Here is a 25,444-nt window from a genome sequence, read left to right on the forward strand (position 1 = left end):
TGGGAACATGATAGTAGGCATCTGTAAGATCTATAGAGGTTGTGACGGCCCCACGGGGAAGTAAGGTCCGTACCTGCGAAACGGTCAGCATCCTGAACTTGTCGCAATGAATGTATAAGTTCAGATGGGACAAGTCTAAGATGATCCTTCGGTTTTCCGAGTCTTTCTTTGGCACGCTGAACAAGCGTCCTTGAAATTTTAAATTGTTGACTCTTGAGACTACTCCTTTGAGAAGGAGGTCTTGGGTATACTCTACCAATTCAGTTGTTGGTGCTTGATAGAATTTGTTGGTTGGAGGAGGGCCCTCTAGCCAACTCCAACCTAGGCCTTTGGTTACTATACTCTGAGCCCAGGGGCTGAACCTCCACCGCTGGCGGAAGAGGTACAGTCTCCCTCCTACCTTGGGGCTCTCACTGCTGGCTTGCCGAGGGGCAGCCACCCCTTGCTCCTCGGAAGCCTTTTCCCCTACTTGTAGCCCTGCCGGACCCTCTGAAACGAGAGGCACCTCTTGCTCTGCTACCTCTCGTGAACCTGTTGAAAGCCTGAAAGTTCTGGCTTTCATAGGTGGGGTTGTAGGCTGGGGAGACAGCAAAGGATGTGGAAGGCTGAGGCTGCTGTGACTGTGGGGTCAGGACAAGGTATTGTTGTTGACCCTTAGAAGAGGAGTGTTGTTGCCCTTGAGGTGTTTGGACCGCTTGGACCAGCGTCTGCTGAGGGGTCTGGAAGGGCAAGAACTTCCTTGGTTTCTTCTTAATCCTCTGGTTCGAACCAGAGGATTCCTGTTTCCGTTTAGGTACCAGCCCCCACCTGACCTTGAGGCACTGGTTCACTTTGGATGCCTCATGTAAGACCTCCGCCACCACTGGTTGTGGGTGGAAGAGGTCCGTCCCCCAAATTGAAGGAAGCTATCAGTTTGTTTGGTTCATGGCGGATGGGTGGGCTTCCGCCAGGAACATGCTTCCTACAATTCCTCCTGGCGATTAGAAAGTCGTAAAGGTCACACTGCATGGTGTGCAGCAAACCTTTAGCCATGACTTTGAACAATGGCTATTGCTGGTACACTAGAGCCGTCATTTCAGCCATCGCCATGGAGGAGAGGGATCTCGCAAGCCTGGTCCGGGCGTCGTACTCCGTCTGGATGAGGGAGTCCGACAACCTGGGAAGTCTCTCGCTAAAGAGAGTGGTGGCGCAGTCAGCCTTAAGTTTCCCTACCGAGAAAGTTGGTACTGCTCCCTCGAAGTAGGCCTCAGAGCCTGGAACCAGGAGAGAGGTGGGTTCTGCCTCCCGGAGTTGAGGCAAAGGCTCGTCCTTCAGGGCTGCCTGAAACGTTGCTTCCACTACCTTAAGGGTAAGTGGTAGCGGAGTACCTTCCACCGCAGTAAAAATGGCGAAGGGACTCCTAAAGGCCGTGATGCGAGTATTCTCGCACCCCCACTCTTCCAGGCTTCTCAGCAGAGTTTGTTGAGCCTGTTCCCTAGGAAGGATCACGGTTTCCTTGGGAACTTTGTCTTCTCTCATCATGGCTGCTTCCGTCAGTCGGACGTAGCCAATGAATGGGGGTTGAAGGTTCCTGGGAAAGAACTCGAAGTCTTCCAGCCTTCGAGTTCCAATGCCTTCAATGGTCAGCATCCCGTTGACGAACGGAGCATGTGAGGCAATCCTCCAAGGATTGGCTGCCTTGAATTCAGGCAGTTGGCTAGAGTCTGGCATTGGGAGAGGAGAGGGGGGCATTGCCAGAGGAGTCCCTGCCGCGATCGTGGTCTGGATCCCGGCGATGGCGTTCTCTTGAGCAGCCAGTCGTTCCGCCAGGGATTGAATTGACTGGCCGGATGACGCAACAGTACTTGAGAGCTGGGAGAGTACCGTGCCAACCTTGTTATCTACCAAGGTTCCCACGATAATCCCCATCTGCTCTAAGATGTTGGCCGAGAAGCTTTCGGGATCGAAAGGGGGCACTTGAGCCCGATCCTTTCGAGACTTACGTTTGGGGGACCTCGACGCTGACAAAGAGGCCGCCCTTGATCTGACTGTTCCGGGGTGGGGAGCCGGAGTAACAGCATCCGTTAAGATGGCCGATTTCTTGGGAGGGACTTTTTCAGTTTGTCCACGGTCGACTTAACTTTGGGGATCACTGAAGTGACCTTAGGGCGAACAGCCCGTTGGTCTTCAGTGAAGCCCCAAAAAGAGGTAGAAGAGGAAGGGTCAGTAGAAGGAGATGGAACATGAGGCAGAACTATAACCCCCGGAGTAACAGTATAAAATAAATTAAGCCCTTAAAATAGTGTAACAGAAAAACATCATATCAGTGGGTGCCCGTGTGAACTATCCTATGTGGGATAGGCTTCCAGTGAATCCCTCCCCCTTGGTTGGTATTACCGCCGGACTAAAACCGGGGGGGGGGGGGGGGGGGTAATGGTGGGGTAGGGGAACCTTCTAACCTCTGCGGCCAATTAAGGTTGGAGAGGGAGAGAAGGTCCCAACCCCCCGAGAACACGGGACTGTGAGAGAGCACCAGTAGGGGGAGCCTCCCTGCTATCCCTATGAGTCACCCCCTCTCATGCAGACTCAGACGCTAGCTATGAGCAGCGAGTCATCACTCGATGGCGTGGGTGGTAAGGTGTGGAGGGGGGGATGAAGGGGACGGGGAGTGGACCCCATGACCAGGTGGCTCGTCGTGATCAACCAGCAACCCTCCCAGCCAGGCGATAAACACGTGGTGGGGAAGGCCCATCGGAACAAAAAAATGGTCGAAACGACATAGTAATAAACTGATATATTAGGATTATCTATAAAAAACATAATAACAAAATATATATATATGATATCTTAAAGCTAGGCTAACATGGGGAACAAAAATTACATGATAATATAAGAAAGTCCAAAGGTGTAGGCTAATCGCCAATCCGAAGATAGGGGTATGTTAGCCTAACCTAACCTCTAGGCCAATGTAACAAGGGAATAGGCTAATCGCCAATCCGAAGATTGGGGTATGTTAGCCTAACCTAACGCCTAGGTCAGTGTGAACAAGGAATAGGCTAATCGCCAGTCCAAAGAATGGGGTATGTTAGACTAACCTAACACCTAGGTCAAGTAATACTATATCAAATAAACATAGGACTAGAAGTAGGACAAGGGGGAACAATAGTTCTGACTGGAAAACTCCTAATGAATGGAAGGGCAAAGCTAGGCTAAGATCCGAAACGTGCAGTCGGAGTGTGCCCCGTGAGGGCCTAACTAACAAAGCTAACTGCATGATATAATATAGTAACTATATCATAAAGTACTGCAAAAAGGGGGGGAATCTCTAATGGTATGGGAGACCAAAAGAAAAAACCCCTACCGCCATGCGGTCGGAGGAGCGGTCGGGGCCGGTGAAGCTCCTAGATAAATAGGTAAATCAGCATAAAATGTGATCTGAAACCCAAGGCAGTACTTAACTTAGAAGCAGAAGCGGAAGACATCTTGAAATGCGTCAAAAAACCTTGAAAAAAGCGATCGCACAGCACAGTGGAAAACACAACGTGTGGTGACGATGGCGGCTATCAAAGGAATGACGTCACAGGCGTCGGAGGCGCTCACGGTAGTAGTAGAGGGTGCCGGGAGCTGTAGCACGGCTCCTCCGTAGTTGGGGGTTTTGTCGAAGGAAGAAGCTAAATGGCAAGGGACCTCTGGTAGTGATTCCACTCGCTCCTTTACTATACCGACACTTCTATTAGAGGTGAGCGAGCCATTTATCTTGGCATTATATTGTTTCTTTTTTCTCTAGGATGAATAGCAATATTTATACCTAAGAAATAGTATCAAAGGAACCATTTCACAGGGCGACACAGGTTAAGCCTTGAAATAAAAATGGCAAACATGATAGTACTAAGCAGAAACACACAAATATGCACAATAGCGGACACACTCACACATAGATGTACAAGTAAAGCTTCTGTGATATTATGAGGTGAAATGAAAAATTACCAATTCCAATAAAACAAAAAAATTGTCAACTACTATGCTTTGAACATTTATTATTGAGATGCCATATGTACTAAAGATGTAAACTCATGGTGTTTTACAAAAACACCGATTCCATGATAGTCTAAACCTACCAAACAAATTTCATTTTTGGTAGATGTACTATGCTAAGCTTTCAAACAAGATTACCAAACTTATGACTTATAAAACAATTCATAACCATCTCTTAAAATCAAAAACCGCTTACGACGGAAATGACACAAACAATGAGTATAACATAAACAAATGAATCAGGAGACAGCTGTTAAGTGATTTTGAGGCATTTTACTTTAAAAAAGTATTTTAGTTTACCTTTGTATACCTGTTTTACATTTTATTTTTGAACAAAAATAAAAATAAAAATCCCAGCAATATATTTGTTTCTTTTAGCAGCTAAAAAAACAATTCTCCTAATTCTTACCCTAGTAGGTTCAATCAGCTGATCTTGAGAATGTAAACATTGTCAATGCAAATACGTAAAGTAGCGGATCATTGGTTTTTTAATACATATCACAATGATATACAATAAAAATGCCTTACATATAGTGAATGGATTTATTTAGTAAAATATTAGTTTCATTACCTTTATCTTAAATACAGCTGTAACATGACCATTTTTTTTAATCAATTTATATTTTTCATAGCTAAAAAACCTGCTGTCTCAACTAATAGATAATTCATCTAGCCCAAGCTGGAGAACTAGTCAAAATTAAACAAACAAGGAATTGGCAGTAACGAGGTAGGTTAACAGGCCTAGGCAGCAACTATCCTCCTCCTTCATGCATGAGGTGAAGAGATAATGCCTCAGTTTCTTCCAGCCCAAGTAACTTGATTGCGGGGTGGCTTAAGGTGGGCCCTGTAAGTTAAGACTGTAAGTTTGTTAGCTATGAAAATACAGTGGTCCCCCGTATTCGCGTTCTCTGGATTCGCAGACTCATACATTCGGGGATTTTTCTTTGGAACTTATCTAGTAATTATTCGCGGACAGACTCGCCCATTCACGGAATTTTCTGACAAAAATAATCACTAATTAGTGTATTTTGATGTTTATTTTCATGACTAAATACATTTTTATGATACAAAAATGATTTACTAATTTTCAAATATTAATTTTGATTAATACTGTATTAGTAAGTTTAATAAGTTTAAATGATATTACATAATAAAAATAATAATTCTCTCTCTCTCTCTCTCTCTCTCTCTCTCTCTCTCTCTCTCTCCTTCTCTCTCGTCTCTCTCCTCTCTCTCTCTCTCTCTCTCTCTCTCTCATACTACAAAGATGTATGTTTTTTTTGTATGATAAATAAATTATTTACTATTTTCAAATATTAATATTAATTTATACAGCAATAATATCTATTCATTAAAGAAAATACAATAGTGAATTAGTAAGATTTTAGCTTATAAATTTAAAAAATTATGGAAGAATGAAGGAAATCCCAGTCAGATTCTTTCCCTAACTCCAGGTACTAAAACTGTCATAACGTATCAAGTTAAGTGACAGGAGGGGGAAGGAGCTGTTTTGTTGCTGCCACCAAGTGCTCATGAAATTTCCCTCCCCCCCTTCTCTCTCTCTCTCTCTCTCTCTCCTCTCTCTCTCTCTCTCTCTCTCTCTCTCTCTTCTCTCTCTCTCTCTCATATTTACTGAGACTCGAGATTTTTTTTATAGTACTTGTACTATTTGTTTTTTAATACTTTCAAATAATAATAATAATAATAATAATAATAATAATAATAATAATAATAATAATAATAATAATAATAATAATAATAATAATAACTGTAATTACAAAATTCATATTATGTGATAGTATTTTAAAGAAATACAAGACTAATCTATCCATGTCACTTTTAATTAAGGTTAACTCTCTCTCTCTCTCTCTGTCTCTCTCTCTCTCTCTCTCTCTCTCTCTCTCTCTCTCTCTCTTTTGTTTGCCACACAAGATAATGTGTCATAGTGGTAACTCCCTCCCTCTCTTTTGCTGGAAGTGTTATAAGTATTTTTTGTTTTTTTAGAGAACAGAGAGAGATAAACACTCTCTCTCTCTCTCTCTCTCTCTCTCTCTCTCTCTCTCTCTCTCTCTCTCCTCTCTCTCTCTCTCTCTCTCTCATCTTTTACCGAGATGAAAAAATTTTTATGGTACTAGTATGTAAAATGTTTATTGATAATTTCAGTTACTTAAATAATAATAAGAATAATAATAATAATAATAATAATAATAATAATAATAAAATAAACTGTAATTACAAAATTCATAATGGTAGTATTTTAAAGAGATTAAAATTACCTTTCCATTTCACTTATAAGGATAACTCCTCTTTATTCTGAGATGAGAGAATTTTTATGGGTAGATGCACGTGTTTAATTTCAAATAATAATAATAATAATAATAATAATAATAATAATAGAAGTAGTAATAATACGATAAGTAATTTCAAATGAAAATTCTTCCCTTCGTCTTTTTCTGTATCAATTTCCCTACCTCATAACTCCATGACGCTCGAGGCTGGGAAAGTAACAATGCATACAAATTGTCAACGAATTTAATGGTTTTATGTAATATCTCTCTCTCTCTCTCTCTCTCTCTCTCTCTCTCTTACTGAGATGAGATAATTTTCATGAACATGTATGTAATAAGTTTATCATTAATATTTTCCAATTATAATACTATAACTGTAAGTACAAAATTCATATGTGAGTATTTTAAATACAATAATCATTCCATTTCTCTCTTTTAAATACTGTAAGGACAACTCTCTCTCTCTCTCTCTCTCTCTCTCTCTCTCTCTCTCTCTCTCTCTCTCTCTCTCTCTCTCTCTCTCTCTCTCTCTCTCCACAAGATACTTGTCATACTGGTAACTCTGTCTCTCTTGGCTGCAAGTGTTATAGGTATGTATGTAAGTATATACCTTTAAGGCTACTTATGTTTAGGATTACTTTGAAATTATATTAATTAATACAATCTCTAAGATTAACCCTCTTACGCCGACTGGACGTATTTTACGTCAACATTTTTTGTCTCCCGTGTGCCGACTGGACGTATTTTTACGTCGACTTACAAAAGTTTTTTTTTTAAATTCGTCGGAAAAATACTTATAGGCCTACCAGCCTAAAACTTTTGAATCACGCGCCTTGGGGGATGCTGGGAGTTCACGGATCAAGGTGTTGTTTTGTTTACAATCGTTATGCAGGCGCGCAAGCGCGAATTTCTTTCTTGCCGCACTAAAAAGTATCTGTGACACATCTCGGAAATTATTTCGTCACTTTGACATAATTTTTGTACCATTGTAAATTAGCCGTTACATGAAGTATTATATATGAAAATGTGCGCATTTTTATTTAGAATACAACAATAAAATACTCATGATTGTAGCTTTTATCAGTTTTGAGATATTTTCATATAAATAACGATAATTGCCAAAATTTCAACCTTTGGTCAACTTTGACTCTACCGAAATGGTCGAAAAACGCAATTCTAAGCTAAAACTCTTATATTTTAGTAATATTCAATTATTTACCTTATTTTTGCAACTAATTGGAAGTCTCTAGCACAATATTTTGATTTATGGTGAATTTATGAAAAAACTTTTTCCTTACGTCGGCGCGGTAACTCTTCCGAAAAAAATCATACATGCGATTGTGGTAATGTTTGCACCATTTTAAAATTAGCCGTTATATAAAGTTTTATATATGGAAATGTGCGCAATTTCATGCACAATACAACTAAAAACAACCCACGGTTGTAGCTTTTATCAGTTTTGAGATATTTTCATATAAATAATGATAATTGCCAAAATTTCAACCTTCAATCAACTTTGACTCTACCGAAATGGTCAAAAAAGGCAATTGTAAGCTAAAACGCTTATATTCTAGTAATATTCAAGCATTTACCTTCATTTTGCAACAAATTGGAAGTCTCTAGCACAATATTTCGATTTATGGTGAATTTATGAAGAAAATAACATTTTCTTTACGTCCGCACGGTAACTCTTCCGAAAAAATTATACGTGCGATTGTGGTAATGTTTGCACCATTTTAAATTAGCCGTTACATAAAGTTTTATATATGAAAATGTGCGAAATTTCATGTAGAATACAACAAAAAATAATTGAAGGTTGTAGCTTTTCTCATTTTTGAAATATTTGCATATAAATCACGATAAATAGAAAAAAAACCACGTTCGGTCAACTTTGACTCTACCGAAATGGTCAAAAAACGCAATTGTAAGCTAAAACTCTGACAGTCTAGTAATATTCAGTCATTTATCTTCATCTTGAAACAAATTCGAAGTCTCTAGCAAAATATTTAGATTTATGGTGAATTTTTAAAAAAATCTTTCCTTCCTTCCGCGCGCGGATTCTCCGCCACAAATCTCCGAAATGCGTACGTCCCCTTCTCGGAATATTTGCTCCATTTCATATTAGGCATTTCATAGAGTTTTATATATGAAAATGTGCGCAATTTCATGTAGAATCAAACGAAAAATATTTGAAGGTTGTAGCTTTTCTTATTTTCCAAATAATTGCATATAAAAAAAATAAAAAAAATATATATAAAAAAATTCGACATTCGGTCAACTTTAACTCGTCAGATATGGTCGAAAACTGCAATTGTAAGCTAATACTCTTACAGTATAGTAATATTCAATCATTTGTCTTTATTTTGAAAGAAATTGGAAGTCTCTAGGACAATATTTAGATTTATGGTGAACTTTTGAAAAAAATATTTGTTTACGTCCGCGCGCTACGAATTCATGCATTATTTTGTGATAATATTTTCTCTGTGTTGCTTTTATTGTTTTACAATGTGTTATATACCAAAATGATTGCAATTTAGTGTACATTACAACGAAATAAAAGTAACTTGTTACCTTTAACTGTTTTGCGCACAACGCGATTTGAATACAATTATATATGAAATTTCGTTTTTGCGCTATCATATATCACATTATTTATATATGATAATGATAATTTTTTTCATTTCTGATGGTTGCATACTAAACTTCAGCCAATGAAAAAAAGGAGCAAAAAATGAACTCTTAATCTTGAAAACTATGCGCGCTGTGATTTTTTGAAAAATATATTTTTTCCGCTTCCGCGCTCACTCTGAAACACCTCCGGCACACGGGAGACAATTTTTTTTTTACCGCTTCGGTATAAGAGGGTTAATACAGTAATATGATAATAATTTAAGGTAAATTTGATGCAGGATGTTACATATGTTATACATTTGGTGTTTCTATTTCTTCCTTCTTTTATCTCTCTCGCTCTCAGCAAAAGAATTGATAGACAGACAAACATAATTGCATAGTCCTCTCTTTCTCTCTTCTCTGGAGAAATATATGTATTTATGGGAGGGGAAAAAAGTTGCCTACTGACGTTCATTTCAATCTATTGAAATCGTAAGGAGTTATTCTCTCTCTCTCTCTCTCTCTCTCTCTCTCTCTCTCTCTCTCTCTCTCTCTCTCTCTCTCTCTCTCTCTCTCTGCTATTGGCTGTTTATATATTTCTAATGGTAAAATATTTAAGATGACTTTAAAATTATATTAATAATACCCATTCAATGGTATATTTGATGTAGGATAATACTTTATGTAGACATTTGGTATTTGTGATTTCACATACAATTGTTTCCTTTGTAAAAAGAAAATGGATGTCTCAAATAGTAACAGTATGAAGAAAAGGTGCATGACTGAATACTTATGGGGGACTGAATTATTTTCACATACGTAACTAAGTCCCCATCGAGTACGTACATAGTATGTATTTATGTATCAACCATAAAATGTAAGCTTTTACTTTAACACAGTATATAAACCATTTCAAAGATTCTATGAACCATATAGGAAATATTTTACGTATATTTTGATGAAGTATGGTCTTTTATAGGGGATACTTTGTGTTTGCATGTTCAGGATGGATTTATGACATTTTTTGGAGGGGGGTTCCCAACATTTGCGGATTCTAACTATTCGCGAGGGGGGTCTGGTACGCATCCCCCCGCAATACTGGGGGCCACTGTACAGTGGACCTCGAGATACGAAAATTAATCCTTCTGAGGCGGCCTTCCGTATCATGAGCTTTTCTATCTTGGACCTTGCATTTTACATGTAGAATGGCTCATCGTTCCAAGCCCTCCAAAAACACCCCAGTATATTTCATATAAAGCTAAATTGACCTATAAACAATGAAATACTACAACAATTTGGACCATTCATACCTAACTTAATAGGTACTGCTAATTACCTTTAATAAAGTGTATAGTGTACATGGTATACAAGAACTAACTGTACGTATGTAATAAAATGTGGACGCTTTACTTTCGAGTGAAGCTATCTTCCGAAAGTGGCGACAATAGGAGGGGACAAACGTCGCAACATAAAAAAATGTAAGGAAAACTACATAAACTAAACTTTATGAAACACATTAACAAAACTTAACACTTTACACAAAAACTAAAATTAAAATTTTTTGTTTTTTATTTTTTTTACTTTTTTTTTACTTTTTTATACTTTACATTTACTTTTTTTTTTTTTTGTTTTTTTTTATCAATTTCACGTCACACCACTTTCAACTTTCCTGTTTTTTTAGTATCAATTGGATCTTCCTTTTGCTTATCAACCTAAAGGCATCTTAAAAACAACTATCCAAGGAAGATTGCTCTGCCTACTTTTTCACAATGTTCATAAACGACTCAGGCAAGTGTCATCGACTGCGTCAAGCATACGACCGTGTAAGCCTTTCGGGGTGTCTTTTTTCTCAATTATTGCACGTTATGAAGCAGCTAGAACATCACTTAATTTCTGCTGTTGTCACATGGTAACACCGTCCTCCTCCTCCTCAGCCGCTAAACGCTAGAGAACTCCTCTTGAAACGACGTTATGTTGCATGGCCCAACTCCCTTCAGGTCATCCGTCGTAAGCTCCTCTTGTGCTCCTTGAGAAGGTCGTTGATGTCGTCCTCGTCAGACGACCAGCCCCTGAATTGCTTTTCGAGTGTAGCGATCTCGTCAAGATTTGAATTGCAAAACATATGTTTCAGAATCGTCACTGTTTTTCTAATCTGCAGCACCAGCTTCGCCCACAGTCTAATCCCTCGAAGCTTGGCGGGTATGGCATCAGGCCAAATTTCCTCCACCGAGGATTCAAGGTTCGTCTCGAAACCTCCTGCCAAGCTTGGTCAATATGAGTCGATGCAATATCAAAACCATCGAAATGCTCCTTCCAAAATTCACCGCAAGGTGAAGTTTGTGTATCGGTGATGTTCGAAACATCTCTTGAAAAGATGTTTTCGTTACAGCTTCTTAAAGTTCGATATCACTTGCTGGTCCATGGGCTGGAAGCAGAGGTGGTGTTTAGGCGGAAGATAAAGAACCTGATTAAGGAAATACTCCGCTAGGATAACCTTCCTCGAGGCCAGGAGTTGAGCATGGGGCATGCCCCAACACCAGCAGGCATTTCAGCGGGAGGCGCTTCTCTTCCAAAAAATTTTCTTTAAACCCCGTCGGGCCGAAACCAGATTTTATCCACCTCCATGAACAAAAGCAATTGTTACCCAGGCTTTCGCTTATGTAGCCCTCTCACGCACTGGAAGCTTCTCCTTAGCACTTTGTGGCCTTGAAGGCTCGAGTAGTCATCGGATGATAGACCAGTAGGGCCTCACCTTGCATCCCCACTGCCGTTCGATCGACAAAGTTGCGGAGCCGTAAGCCTTCTTTCATAGGCTTATGCCCTGGGTAGCTTCTTCTCTTCCTCGTGTGTACGTCTGGACGAGGCATTTTTTTTTTTCCAAAAGAGGCCAGTCTCATCACAGTTTGAAAGACTTTGCTGAGAACCTGTAGGCCTTCCTTGTTCATCATCTGTCAAACGTCGTTTTAAACGGCTTCAGCCGCTTTCGTGTCCTAGCTGGGCAGCCTCCCCATGCCCGCACCGACCGAAGGGATTCCAGTTCGTTTACGAATTTCCTCGAACCACCCATGCGAAGCCTTGAAGTTCTGGGGTTTGGCGTTGATGTCCCTTTCTCCTCCGTCCGTCTTTGGGCCTGGGCAATCAAATCGCCAAAAATAGCGTCTGGCCTTGTGGGAGATTGCCGTCTCCGTTATCATATATCGCCAGCAATTTCTTTGTCTTTAATCCCGACAAGAAAAAGCCTTTCCACTCGTCGTGCACGTGGGTCCCCTTGCTGGACAAAATATAGTGACGCCCTCAGAAGGTTAGCATCTTTGATGGCATCCTTCTCTTAAGGATGGTGCCCTTTGTCGACAGATTTCGGTCGTATTCCTTGGCGATCACACTTAATCGCATACCAGCTTCATACTTCTTGATAATCTCCATCTTCATTTCCAAAGAGAGCAGAAGTACGAATAGAAGTTTAGGTCTGAGTTCTGAAGAAAAAGACTTCCCTTCCAGTAACCTGCCTCTTGATTTCCACTAACGCAAGTGTTTCTTGATTTCTGGGGTGATCAGAAATTTGAATGAGTCAGGATGTCTTTTCCTGTCCCATTTGTCTCTTAGGTAGAACTGAAGAACTCTTAGATGAAGTCTCCCTAGGGAGACAAACTGCTCTATTGAGGCCAACATTCTCAGGAGACTCATCCAGCCGTTGGCCATGTAATACTGAAGATTCAGGTATTCATCTGTTTTCTGCAGACATGACTCCACTCTTTTTGGGGAGGGAAAAGCCCGAAAACTAATAGAGTTGTGAGCCGTTCCCAAGTAAACTATCTCCTGACAAGGAGTCATCTGTAATTTTTGGTGATTTATTACTAATCCTAGTTCCTGTGCCAGTAGAAGAGTTTTCCAAAGGTCCTTCATACTTACATTGTTCCTTTGATTTTGCTCAAAGAAACCAGTCGTCCAAGTAGAATGCTATGTTGACCCCATTAGATGGAGCCAACCTGCTAAGGGAGTGAGGATGCGTGTGAAAACTTGTAGGGTGGTTGACAGCCTGAAGCATAGTGCCCAAAACTGAAACACTTGATCCCGAAACACTTATCTTATGAACTTTTGGGAATTTGGATCGATTGGTAGGTGGAAGTAGGCATCTTGAAGCTCTATTGATAACATCCAATCCTCTTGACAGCTAGATGCAAAAAATCGAACGTGTTGTTTCCATTTTGAATTTCAGGGCGCTTACATCCAGCACTGGTCTCCATCCTCCTGATGACTTCAGCACTACAAAGAGGCAACTGTAGAACCCTTCTGAATCTTGATCTGGGACTACTTCTATCGCTTCTTTCTCGAAAAGCAAGTTGACTTCTTCCTCGACAGCCGAAAATCGCTGTGAATTCTTGGAGTAGGCGATCAAGATGATTAGCCTCTTGGCTAAGGAAAGAATTTCGAGAAACAGAATGTCGTAGCCGTGTCTTAATGCTTCTACCACCCATCACTCCACTCCTCTCTGGTCCCACTTCCCAATACTGAAGGAACCTGGCACCAATTTTTATATGGAGAACATCGTGCTCACCTTTTGGAGGGGGGTTTTGTCATAGACTTCTTAATAGACCTCGACAAGAACTGTGCATTGGCTCAAGTTCTGGCAAGTCTTTAACCCCTTCCTCGAAAGGGATAGGGCTGCAAAGGAGACAAAGACTTGAAGGCTGAAACATGCGTTTCCTTAAGTCGTCTGGATGACTTCGTAAGTAAATCCTGTGTAGACTTCTGTAATTCACAGGAAATCCCATCACTACACCTGTGGAAACAGACCTTCTCTTGAGAGAGGAAAAAACAGAAGGGCCGATTTCTGAAGTGATGTCACCCCTTTTGTGGTGTAAGAACACCACAACTCCCTCTTCTTTAATACTTCCATGGTGTACAGGCCGGCCAGCTCCCTAGAGCCATCTCCAACTCCTTTATCCACACACACAAGTATGTTAAGGAGATCTGTCAAAAATTCAGCTGGTAAGCTAGGATATTTCTGGATTTTGCACGCCAAAGAGCCTATAGTTTAGGATATTTCTGGATTTTGCATGCCAGAGAGCCTATAGTCCAGTCAAGGAAACTCACAATTTCCAAGAATTTAAAAAGATTAAGAAAATGGTCCAGCTCAGCTGACGAGAAGATTGTCTTGGCCACAGAAAAGGCTGACCTCCGGGCTGAGTCAATGAGACCGGAAAGTCCCCTTGAGAGGAGGTAGCCACATCTACTCTCCTATCACATAGTATGAATTATCTTCTCTTTAAAAGATGAGATGGTGGATAACTTAAGTTAAATTTACTTAATTCTCTCTTCTTCTGACATCCATTTTTCCACTTCTTTGAGAGCCTTCCTAGCTGAAATGGAAAGCACCATCTGAGCTACATGAGCAGACTGCAGGATGACTGCTCAATTGGCGAATCGATGCTGGAGACGAAGGTGTTGCAGGAGAGAAGTAAGTTGGGTAGCTCTGTAGTAAGTAGCATAATAAAGCTGCATGAGCTGTAGGAGGAGTGTCTTCTTCCACTTCCTCTTCCTCTTCTTCCTCAACCAAAGATACCAGAGACGTTGTCAAGTTCCTCGTAGTCGTGGATGGCTTCTTTAAACAACTCAAAATGTCATCCAGGTGCTGTTTATTTGGAGCGAGAAGGATCCAACAACCCTGAAGGTTGTTGTAAAGAAGTTGGAGCTGCACACCCAGAATTCACTGATTAATTCTCAACAAGAGTTCTGTGTAAAGAGGAGCCTCTAACTGACTCAGAGCGATCATCCAAAAGCGAGGACTGACACCGTCTTACTGTACGAGAAGGCTCTAATCCAGGTTCATGATAGAAAAGCTCTGGCGCCAAAGACCGTCCAGGAGTGAGAGGTTGCTCGGACGCAAGTTGGTGCTTGGAGGCAAGTTGTTGTTCGGGCACAAGTGGGTGCTCAGGAGCATAAGATTGCTTGGGTACAAGTGAGTGCTCAATCAGAGCACCTTGCTGTTGCACCAGCTGGCACTAAGAGACTAGAGGTCGATCTGAAGAAACTTCATTGCCTGAATCTACGGTTGCTGTTGCAAGTTTGCGTCTCACTATCACTTGATGTTTGTCTGAACACTCATTGGAAAACACTCTGGGCTATCCCAAAAACTATACGAAACCACACGAGGGAACAGCTTCTCTCACTCTTTAACGAGGCAACTGAGGGGTGTGAGGCACTACTGCTGACATTTTCAATGGTCTTGACTTACCACTATTGCACCATTGGTGCCTCTGTTCTGGATTTGAATCATCAGAACTAGCTGAAACACGATGCGTTGCATGAAACACACCTTTCCACTGATTATCTGTCAACACCTGGGCGTTTGCAGCAGGAGAGACTCAAGGGTCAACTACCCACGGGGTAGACCCCAATGACCTCCCTTGGGCTTCTGATATAGCTTCTCCCTGGTGTGGGGGAGTATGCTAGGGACCTTTGCCTAGGAGAATCACCAGGCCAAGTAGCCAGCTCCTCCACTGTTACTTCACAATCACTCAAAATGCTTTTATTTTCTATAAAAGTTTTAACAGAAGCCCTAATTTGAGCTACTGTATTCACTAACATGTAAATTTTTTTCTCAAAAATGGCAATGGCATTGGGTTCGGGAATGTGGGAACTGGGTCCAGGGTTAGGTGGAAGAGAGGGAAGATCATTAATGAAGGACAAAGCAGAGAGAGAAACAATAGGTAATTCAACAGGAAAGACTTAACTGATTCCTGACAAGCTAAACTCTTTCCCTAGCATTTGCTTTACTTTTCTGTCTTTCTCTACTTTATTCAAATGAGAGCTTAAGATTTTCCAATCCTTACTTCCCTAATCCTTACACTCATTATAAGTAAAACTAGCTGAACATACCTGTACCCTGCAAGATGTACATTTAGTGTGCAAATCATACTTCGCTGAAGTAAGTCTTGTATTGCAGCCTGCGCTGCAATAATGAATACTAGTCGAACTCTGCTATTCCCGTTGTCTTGCGTATTTTAGATATGCTCTGCGTACTTAAAGTTTTATTCACAAACACTTTACTGTATGTACTTCTGTTATCATATTTAGATATCATCTTAAAAATTTGGAAATTTTAAAAAAAATTTTTTTTTGTTAGTATACAATACAGGTTTTGTACATACTTACTGGCAGATTATATACTTACTTACATCTCTGACGTCACGCCAGAAAATTCAAAACTCCGCGGCAAACAGCTACAGGTAGGTCAGGTGATCTACCTTACCGCCGCTGGGTGGCGGGTGTAAGCGAGAACCAGTCCCCCTTTCTTTCAGATTGTTTTCTTCCACCTGTCTCCTGAGAGGAGGCTGGGCGGGCATCAATCGTATATATCTGCCAGTAAGTATTACAAAACTTTATTGTATACTAACAATATCATGTTTGGGGGGGGAAACATGACTTCCCTGCCAGATATATACTTAGCTGCTTGACACCCTTGTGAGGAAAGAGACACATACTCACCTAGAAATTGGGACAACACATGTTAAAGAATAAAATATATACCCTTGGTTCTTACCTGATCTAGGCAGAGACTTCATAGTTACTGTCTATTATCTGCGTTCCTAAAGAGTTTCAGCGAGGGCATGAACCTATCGCTGAAGAACTCTTTGGATCTACCAATGGGAAACTGAGTCCACTTACTTTGGGCAGAAATCCAAACAGGGTGTCTGGTCATGGTGATCAACCCACTTACATTACAAGAGCCTATCACTACCAAATGCCAAGGAGCCTCAAGCACAACCGATCACCTAACCAATTACAAAATATTAGTACCGAAAGAAGGAGCTGGGCCTCTGCACCTCCTCGTACAACCAAAAATACTCATACCAAAAAACTAATAGGATAAAAGATTAAAAAGGATGTGTTTTAGCTCCTTCCCCGCCTGAATCCGCCGATACGTAAGGGGCCTAGCCACAAGCACTTTCATACGTATCGTTACGTCCTTTATAGTGATTGGACAAGACTGATTCACACCTCCAAAAAGTGGCCTTCTGAGTTTTGCAATGACATATTCTTCTTGAAAGCAAGACGTCCGCGATGGCCCTTACTTCGTGCGCCTTGACTTTCAGAGGACTAACTGTTCTGATTGTGCCGATGTGTGGGCTTCTCTAATCACTTCCTTGATAAGAATGAGAGGGCATTTTTAGATAAGGGCCTACTGTGTGTCCCTTACGAGCCCAGATATTGCTTGCATTAGCCCCAAGTCTTCTCTTCCTTTGAAGATAAAATTTAAGGCTTCTCACCGGGCATAAGAGGTCTCTCCTCTTCTGTCCCAACTAAGCGAGGATAAGCTTTAATTTCGAAGCTCCTGGGCCCAGTGAAGGATGGGTTTTTCCATTCTTGGCCAGGAAAGCCCGGAAGAAAAGCGAAAACCGCGGAGCCTCCTTGGGAAACCTACCCACTTCTGAGCCTGCAGCTTCCGCTGACTCTCTTGCTGAAGCTAACTCACAGAGAAAAAGAGTCTTCATCGAGAGGTCTCTGAACGAAGCTGTATGGGGAGGTTCGAATCGTGAGGACCTCGGAAGAGCAGTCAACATATAGATTCCGCTGAGGTGCTAGCAGAGGTTCTTTTTAACTGTCTCCAAACGATTTGATTAAATCATGGAGGTCCCCTTATCTTCGGATTGTTTAATCCTCTATGACGAAAAACTGAAGAAAAGCATGCTCCTTTAGCCCTTGAGGGTAAGAGACTACTAAACCCGCATTTTTCTCTCAGAGAGAAGGAAATCTGCTTATCTGATCACAGAGGTAACTGAGGAGGAAACTTTATGAGTCCTGCACAACGTCGAAAAACATCCCACTTCGACTGGTAGACTCTGGTGGTGAAGGTCCTACGTGCATTGGCAATAGCCCTCAGACTTTGCTGAAAATCCTTAGCACTGACGAGACTCTTGATATCCGAATCCAGTCAGACTGAGAGCGGGGAGGGTTCTTGTGACAACCTGTCGAAGTGGGGCTGTTTGAGCAGATCGACTCTTAGTGGTAGATCTTGGAACATCCTCCAACCATTCAGTCACCTCTTGTGAACCAGGTCGTGGGCGGGCCAGAACGGAGCCTATCAAGGTCATCCTCGCTCTTCTGAAGCTGCGAACTTCCATTCAGCGTTTTTCCCCTAGAATCTTGAAAGGCTGAACGCGTAAAGATCCAGGTTTTTCCCGTCCATCAGGACTGCATCTATTGACACTGCTCTTGGGTCCGCAATATTGAGCAGTATAGATCGATCCTCGCATCCTGGAGGTCGCAAAGAGGTCAAGATGGGGCCTGCCCCACGTCTTCCACACTCCTTGCATACGTCCGAGTGCAGAGTCCCACTCTGAGGGAAGGACTTGATTTCCTTCTGCTTAGCAGATCCCGCTCTGAATTTCTTTCTCCCTGTACGAACCTGTGAGGACTTATCTTCCTTTCCTCCGACCACCGGAGGAGCGATCTCGCTGTCTTAGTACAGGGAGAAAGAGCGAGTCCCCCCCTGTTCCGAATGTAAGCCCGGGTGTGGTGTTGTCCGAGTTGCAATCTGACTGACCTTTTCCCTTTATGAGGGGTTCGAAGGCTTTGAGAGCGAACCAAATGCCGTCAGCCTCTTTTCCTGTTGATGTGCCAGGACACCTGATTCCCCTATCCAGGTGCCTGATCACTTCTCTCGACCCGAGAGTACTTCCCCAACTATGTCCGACCGTCTGCATATAACACTAGGCTGGGGTTCTGAATCGTGCAGTAAAGCCTTCCTTGAACAGGCGAGGGTCTAGCCCACCACGGAGATCCCTCCTTTAATCACTTGCGAAATCTTGAACGCAAAGTCTAGACCCTGAGATCTTCGTTCCATTTCCTCGTCAGGGAAGAAACTGTATGGGTCTGAGGTGCAACCTCCCTAGAGAAACGAAATTTGCCCTCCAGCTAGGAGAGTGTCTCCAACAGACTCATCCCTCCCTCTGTGCATACAGCTTTCTCTGAAAGGGTTGCGACCTTCTCCGAACATCGGTTATCCTGCTCTGGGAGGATCGCCCGAAAAGCCTCGAAGCCATCCGAATCCCAGAAGATACGACTTGACTGGGGATTAGCCTGTGACTTCTCGAAATTCACTAGCAAACCCATAGACGCTGCTAAGTTCAACGTTAAGCGTAAGGTCCTCCAGAACATTTTTCCTTCGACTTGGCCCTGATTAGCCAATCGTCCAAGTAGAGGGAAATCCTCACTCCCTCGAGATGAAGCCACTGAAAACGTTCCTTCATCAGCCCTGTGAAGGACTTGGGGTGCTGTGGAAAGGCGAAGCATAGGGCCCTACTGAAACACGTTCCCTCGCCACATGAATCTTAGAAACTTTTGCGTGAACGAAGGTTGGACCGGCCGTGGAAGTAAGCGTCCTGAAAGGTCCAGTGACCCAGCCAGTCCCCGGGACGAAGAGCTTCTAAGCTGATAAGTCGTCTCCATAGCGAACTTCCTCTTCTGCCACAAAGACGTTCAGGGCGCTTACGTCCAGAACCGGCCTCCATCCTCCTGAGTTCTTGGGAACAAGGAACAGACGGTTGTAGAAACCCGCAGAAAGAGGGTCCTCTACCATCTCTATTGCCTTTTTCTCCAACATCAGCTCTACTGCTAGAGCGAGGGCTTGATTCATGAGTGGGTGGGTCTTTGTATTTGGCCACCAGCTCCCTTGGTGTGGTGGTCAAAGGTGGCCTCGAGATAAAGGGAAGGAGGTATCCCCTCTTTGATGATAGCGAGGGACTAGTTGTCCGCCCCCTTCTGTGGCCCAGAACGTCTGCAAAAAATCAGAAGTCTGGCACCCCACAGTCGTCTGGAGGACACGAGAGCTATTTCTTGGCCCTAATAGACCGAGAGAAGGTCCTTCCTCTTCTAGGTGGTCTCGAACCTCTGGAGGAAGACGTGCGGGACGAAGGGCCTCCTCGAAAGGGCTCTTGCCTACTCTGACTGTCCTTCTTCGTTTTCTGCTGGAACGAAGGTTTCGGGATCCTAGCTGAACGAGCCAGCATATCCTGCGTCGCTTTTGCTGACAAAGAGCTGGAAATGTCGTTGATTATCTTCTTCGGGAAGAGCTGCGGAGAAAGTTGAGAGTATAACAAGGAAGCTCTCTGTGCATGGGAAACAGCCTTGGTAAGAAAGGAGCAGAAAACTGCCCTTTTCTTTACTACTCCTGCCCCAAAAAGGGAAGCTATCTCCCCAGATCCATCTCTCACTGCCTTGTCCATACAAGACAGCACCGCGTGAAGATCTTCAGGTGAAAGAGAGTCTTGATCTTGGGTCCTCTTAGCCATGACTCCAAGGGTCCAGTCAAGAAAGTTAAAAACTTCTAAGACCCGGAACATTCCCTTCAGAAGGTGATCTAACTCGCTCATACCCCACGTCGTCTTCGCAGAGTTAAGCGCCGAGCGACGTGCAGAATCAACCAAGGAAGAGAAGTCCGAGTCCGCCGAAGAGGGAAGAGTCAGACCCAAGGGCTCTCCTGATTCATACCAGAACCCCATCTTTCCCGTAAGTTTGGAGGGGGAAAAGAAAAGACGGTCTTCCCTTTCTCCTCCTTCGAGACCAACCAATCGTCGAAGTTCTTGAGAGCCTTCTTCATCGACACTGTCGGTTTCATCTTAACGTTTGAAGACTTCTTCGATGTATTAGTTGTCGAAAATAAGGATGGAGGTGACGGAGGAGCAACGGCCGAAAAAGACTCCCCAAAATCTTGCAAGAGGAGGTCGGTCAGTCTCTTGTACGACGACACTGAGCATCCTTGGGTAAATCTTCCTTCGAATCCCCAAGATACTCTTCCGACGAATGACGCTTAGAAGATCTACTGCAAGGAGGAGAGCTTTTCCTCGGAGAGCGCCTACTGGGAGAATGTCCACTGGGAGAGCGCCTACATGGAGAGCGCCTACATGGAGAACGCTTACAGGGAGAGCGCCTACTAAAAGAGCGCCTACTTGGAGAGCGCCTACTAGGAGAGCGCCTACTAGGAGAGCGCCTACTAGGAAAGCGCCTAGAGGGAGAGTGCCTACTAGTGGAAGCTCGCCTGTCGGAAGCAAAGTCCATGTCCACAGATGAGCGCATTGACAAGGGAGAGCGCCTATCAGGCTCTCTGCGGCTGCTAGGCTCTTGGCGCCTACCAGCCTCAATACGCCTGCCAGGCTCTTGGCGCCTGACAGACTCAAAACCCCTACCAGGCTCTTGGCGCCTGCCACGGGGAGAAAAAACTTCCAAGGAAGAGTCCCTGTCTGAAACACGACGCTTACAAGGCTCTGTGCGCCTATCCAATCGGGAGTGATCAAAAGGAGAGGAATGCCTCCCATGGCGCCTACTAGGCTCTTGACGCCTACAAACTTCTGTACGTTCGACCAAGGGCGAACAGAATCCTGGCGAGGGAAGAGCCACTGGAGAACAGCGCCTACTAGGCTCCGAGCGCCCGTCAAAAGGAGAGCGGCTACCAGGCGAAGAACTCCTCCTTCGCTCCTGACAAGTACGAGGCTCTTGGTGCCTGTCAAGCTCTTGACGCTTAACCGAAGAAGAGCGGAAATCCTGAGGAGAGCCTACTCGGAGAGCGATCCCGAACTTCTTCTGACGTCCTACTACGAGGCTCAAGAACTTCTCTAGCAGGAGGAGAGCGAGCAGAAGAGACGTTCCTTGACTTCTTCACCGGAAGCGAGGCGTCCTTCCGACGATGAGAAGACCCGGCAATAGAATCTGCTAAAGCCGCAATCTGCGCCTGCAGACCCACTAAGATGCGCGTAGGAGATCTCTTGAATTCCTCTACTGGAGACGTAGTCCGAGACTGAACAGGAGAAGCGTAAACTGCAGAACTCTTGGCTCTCTTGCGTTCCACTTCAGGCTCTTCCGCGAAGGATTCGGGGCTGGAAGGAAGGGCGCAAGGTACTTTCCAGGGCCTCTTGAGAGGGCGAGACGACTCCGAGGCGCTCCATCTACGCTTGGGAGAAGGCGACGAAGATGACGAGAAACACTGGCGCAATACCTCCTTCTTGGCTCGATCCACGGCAGCCTGGGAACGAGCAACAGGATCTGCCAAGGGGACGCCTGACCGGTGGGGGTTCTCCCTAACCTTCCTGCAGCTTTCGACTTTCCTCCTCCACTGGGTCTGGGAGTCTGGAAGAGGTCTAGGCCTGGAAGCGTTAGTGAGCCGGTCAGATGCACTCTCCACTGCACTAGGGGCACTGCACTGATCACTTGCACTGTCACTCTTACCTTGTAGAGAGCGAGCGAAGCTCTCCTTACTCCTGATCGAGGCTCTCCACTCCCGGAAAGCACTTCGAAACGAATCTTCGGGTTCAAAGCTGGGCGCAGGGGCTGAAACAAGAGAAGGAACTACTTCTGCTACAAGGTTCTCAACGTCCATTTCACTCACTCTCGATCTACTTGAGCTCCTTGAAGAAGCCTTGCGCGCCCTATCCTTCTCCAACTTCCTTAAATAAGAAGATAGAGCCTTCCATCCATCTTCATCCAAACTCTCGCACTCTTTACAAGGGTTAACGAAAGAGCATTCATTCCCTCCACATACCATACATACGGAGTGAGGATCCAAAGCAGCCTTTGGAAGCCTCACTTTACAGTCACTCACTGAACAAACTCTAAATAAAGCAGGTTTCTTAACCTCAGAATCATCCATGATTATTAATCCAAAGAAAAATCCAAAAGAAAATCCAAATAAACAATCCAAAAAGCGTATGCCAAGCCAACAGACAAAGGGTACTTCACCAAAATCCAATTCGTCGGCAACGAGAAAGAATCTAACTATCGCAAGGACTGAACAACAGGTGTTGTCCAGCCGGCGACAGAAAAAAATCTGACAAGAAAGGGGGACTGGTTCTTACACCCGCCACCCAGCGGCGGGTAAGGTAGATCACCTGACCTACCTGTAGCGTGTGCCGCGAGTTTTGAATTTTCTGTCGTGACGTCAGAGACGTAAGCTAAGTACGTATATATCTGGCAGGGAAGTTCATGTACAAAACAAAACATTTCATAAAATGTAGTCTGCGCAAAATGTCAATGCGCATACTGTACCCAATTGACCCAATACATACAGTTCAATGTTCTCTCGTTTGTGCATTTTTTGCACGTGCGGTACAGTATATACTACTTTGGACTAAGAATTATTCTTTAAAATGTCCTTTAAAGGTTCTGCTTCTCCTAAGGGTTCTGGCAGAGCCTAAGCATCAGGGGTCTTTACAGTTACTGACAAATGAGGAGAAAATAGACATGATTGTCATGTTAAAAGAGAACAAAAGTCATGGAGAAGTAGCCGCCCATTACCGTGTGACTGAAAGTGCAGTCCCCTGCATTGAGAACAAGTATGAGCAGGGCAAAATACTTGGGGAGGCCATTCTTGGACAAGAACTTGCCTCCCTCTTTACTAATGTTATCCCACCACTGGACCAGGCCTTTGAAAAATTTTGTGGTCTCTACAATTTGATTAGGGATGTTAAGGAGTTACAGATAATGGTCAAGGCATAGGATAAAAATAAAGAAAGGGCCACAATTTCCATCAATACTATTAATGAACTAGTGAAACCCTATCATACCTTGTTTGGGCAGATGTACAATTACCTCAAGAGGGTGGTGGCTCCCAAAATCCCTGATGAAGCGCCTTCCAAAGGTGAAGAGGCACCTCAAAGGATATATATCTACTCTACTTTGCTGTGCAGTCTATCTTCAACATCATTCATCAGGCAGCACAGCTATATCATCATCATCCTCTATAATCAACTTTCATCACCAGTAAGTGCCGTATGATTTAATATTATTATTATAATAGGTTCCAAATGAAAATCTGTGAATGAGAGTCCACAAATCCTGAGAGCACGAATATGGGGGGTTTACTGTACTATACGTAAACTACCGAGTTTGTTTTTTACAAATTTTATTTGTTTCAAAAACAAACTAATTTATTTCTAATACCCTCAGTTGCTATTTAGGTGGGAAGGGTGCTTGCTACATTAAGGTGAAACTGAACCACAGTACTGAACTATGTGAACTTTTTATGTTTAAGTTAACAAAAAGCTGGAGTAAGTACTCTGAAATTATTTGGCATCACATATTCCAAGTAAAAAAAAAAACTAACAGTTTCTATTTATAAAACATATAAATGTTTCCATATTTTGGAATGACTTACTTCCTCTCTTATTTTAAATTCAAACCAAATGACTTAATCAGGTACTTACTTGGCTGTCTTTCTTGCATACGATCCAAGTGTCGTACATATGTTACCGAAATGCTTTTCAACCCCAGATATTCGTTCTTGAATGAATTTATATTGCTCAGAACTGTAATAAATGTAAAATGCATGAAGGAAAAAATATATTCCTCTGATGCCAGAGCACTGCTAATAATCTTCTATAAGAAATCTGAAATTATCCATGTAATGAAGTTAAATTTTTAACTGATCTCTAAATTACTTAAGTCATCAAAGTTTTTGAAAATATATAGAAAAATTTAAAGTTACACATTTTTAGAGTAATCAGTACTTTTCCTATAATATACAAACCACAACCTTTTATTTAGGAATACTTTTTTCTTAGGTAGGAGGTAGTCTCTAAAATGATATTGTTATTGTACAATAAAGTTTCATACATACTTACCTGGCAGATATATACTTAGCTATAGACTCCGTCGTCCCCGACAGAAATTCAAATTTCGCGGCACACACTACAGGTAGGTCAGGTGATCCCGCCGCCTGCCGCTGGGTGGCAGGAATAGGAACTATTACCGTTTTAAGCCAGATTTTTCTCTTCCACCTGTCTCCTGAGGGGAGGTTGGGTGGGCCATACGATCGTATATATCTGCCAGGTAAGTATGTATGAAACTTTATTGTACAATAACAATATCATTTTCATACATTCAACTTCCCTGTCAGATATATACTTAGCTGATTGGCACCTTTGGCGGAGGGCAAGAGACAGCTAATTACTGACCTAATAGGTAAACAACATATGTTGTAGGTAATACAAAGTTAAATTAATAATACCCTAGTTCCTAACCTGTTTAGGCGGAAGATTTCTTAGCTTGTGCTGAGAAGTCTGCTTCGCCTCAAAAGCTTCAGCGAGGGTGGCCCTATGGCTGAGAACTCTTGAAAAGGACTGTCAATGGGGTCTTATCACTTACCTCAACAGAACCTAATGGCAATTGTCACTGGAGTCTTATTCACTTACATGACAAATATACCTATGCCTCTTGGCATATAAAGGAGTAAAATACTGATCCCGATCACCCGATCCTAACCGTGGATTAGTAAATATGATTGAAAGGCGTTATCCCCAAACACCTTTCAAACAACCTAAAAACTCAACACCAATAATTTTAAAATCACAATATATAAAATATAAGGACAAAAATTAAGGATCAGTCTTCTCTCCTTTCCCCAGCACTGTATCTGCTGATACATAAGGTCCTAGAGAGAAGCATTTCTCATATGTCACTCTCACATCTTTCAAGTAATGTGAGGCGAAACACTGAGTTACATCTCCAATACGTGGCCGCTAAGATGTTCTTCATTGACA

General features: G+C 42.8%; 1 protein-coding gene across 4 annotated transcripts in view; it reads right to left on the reverse strand.

Annotated features, from left to right (window-relative positions):
• The window catches only part of LOC135196912 (CBY1-interacting BAR domain-containing protein 1-like), a 206,939-nt gene that overhangs the window by 173,519 nt on the left and 7,976 nt on the right, over positions 1–25,444 (reverse strand). For all 4 annotated transcript variants that reach the window (XM_064223735.1, XM_064223733.1, XM_064223732.1 and 1 more), the window contains exon 2: positions 24,109–24,211. In XM_064223735.1, coding sequence (XP_064079805.1) covers positions 24,109–24,211 — 103 coding nt within the window. The remainder of the gene's footprint in view (positions 1–24,108; positions 24,212–25,444) is intronic.

The sequence above is a fragment of the Macrobrachium nipponense genome, chromosome 18 (assembly GCF_015104395.2).
Source record: "Macrobrachium nipponense isolate FS-2020 chromosome 18, ASM1510439v2, whole genome shotgun sequence".
Classification (NCBI taxonomy): Eukaryota; Metazoa; Arthropoda; class Malacostraca; order Decapoda; family Palaemonidae; genus Macrobrachium; species Macrobrachium nipponense.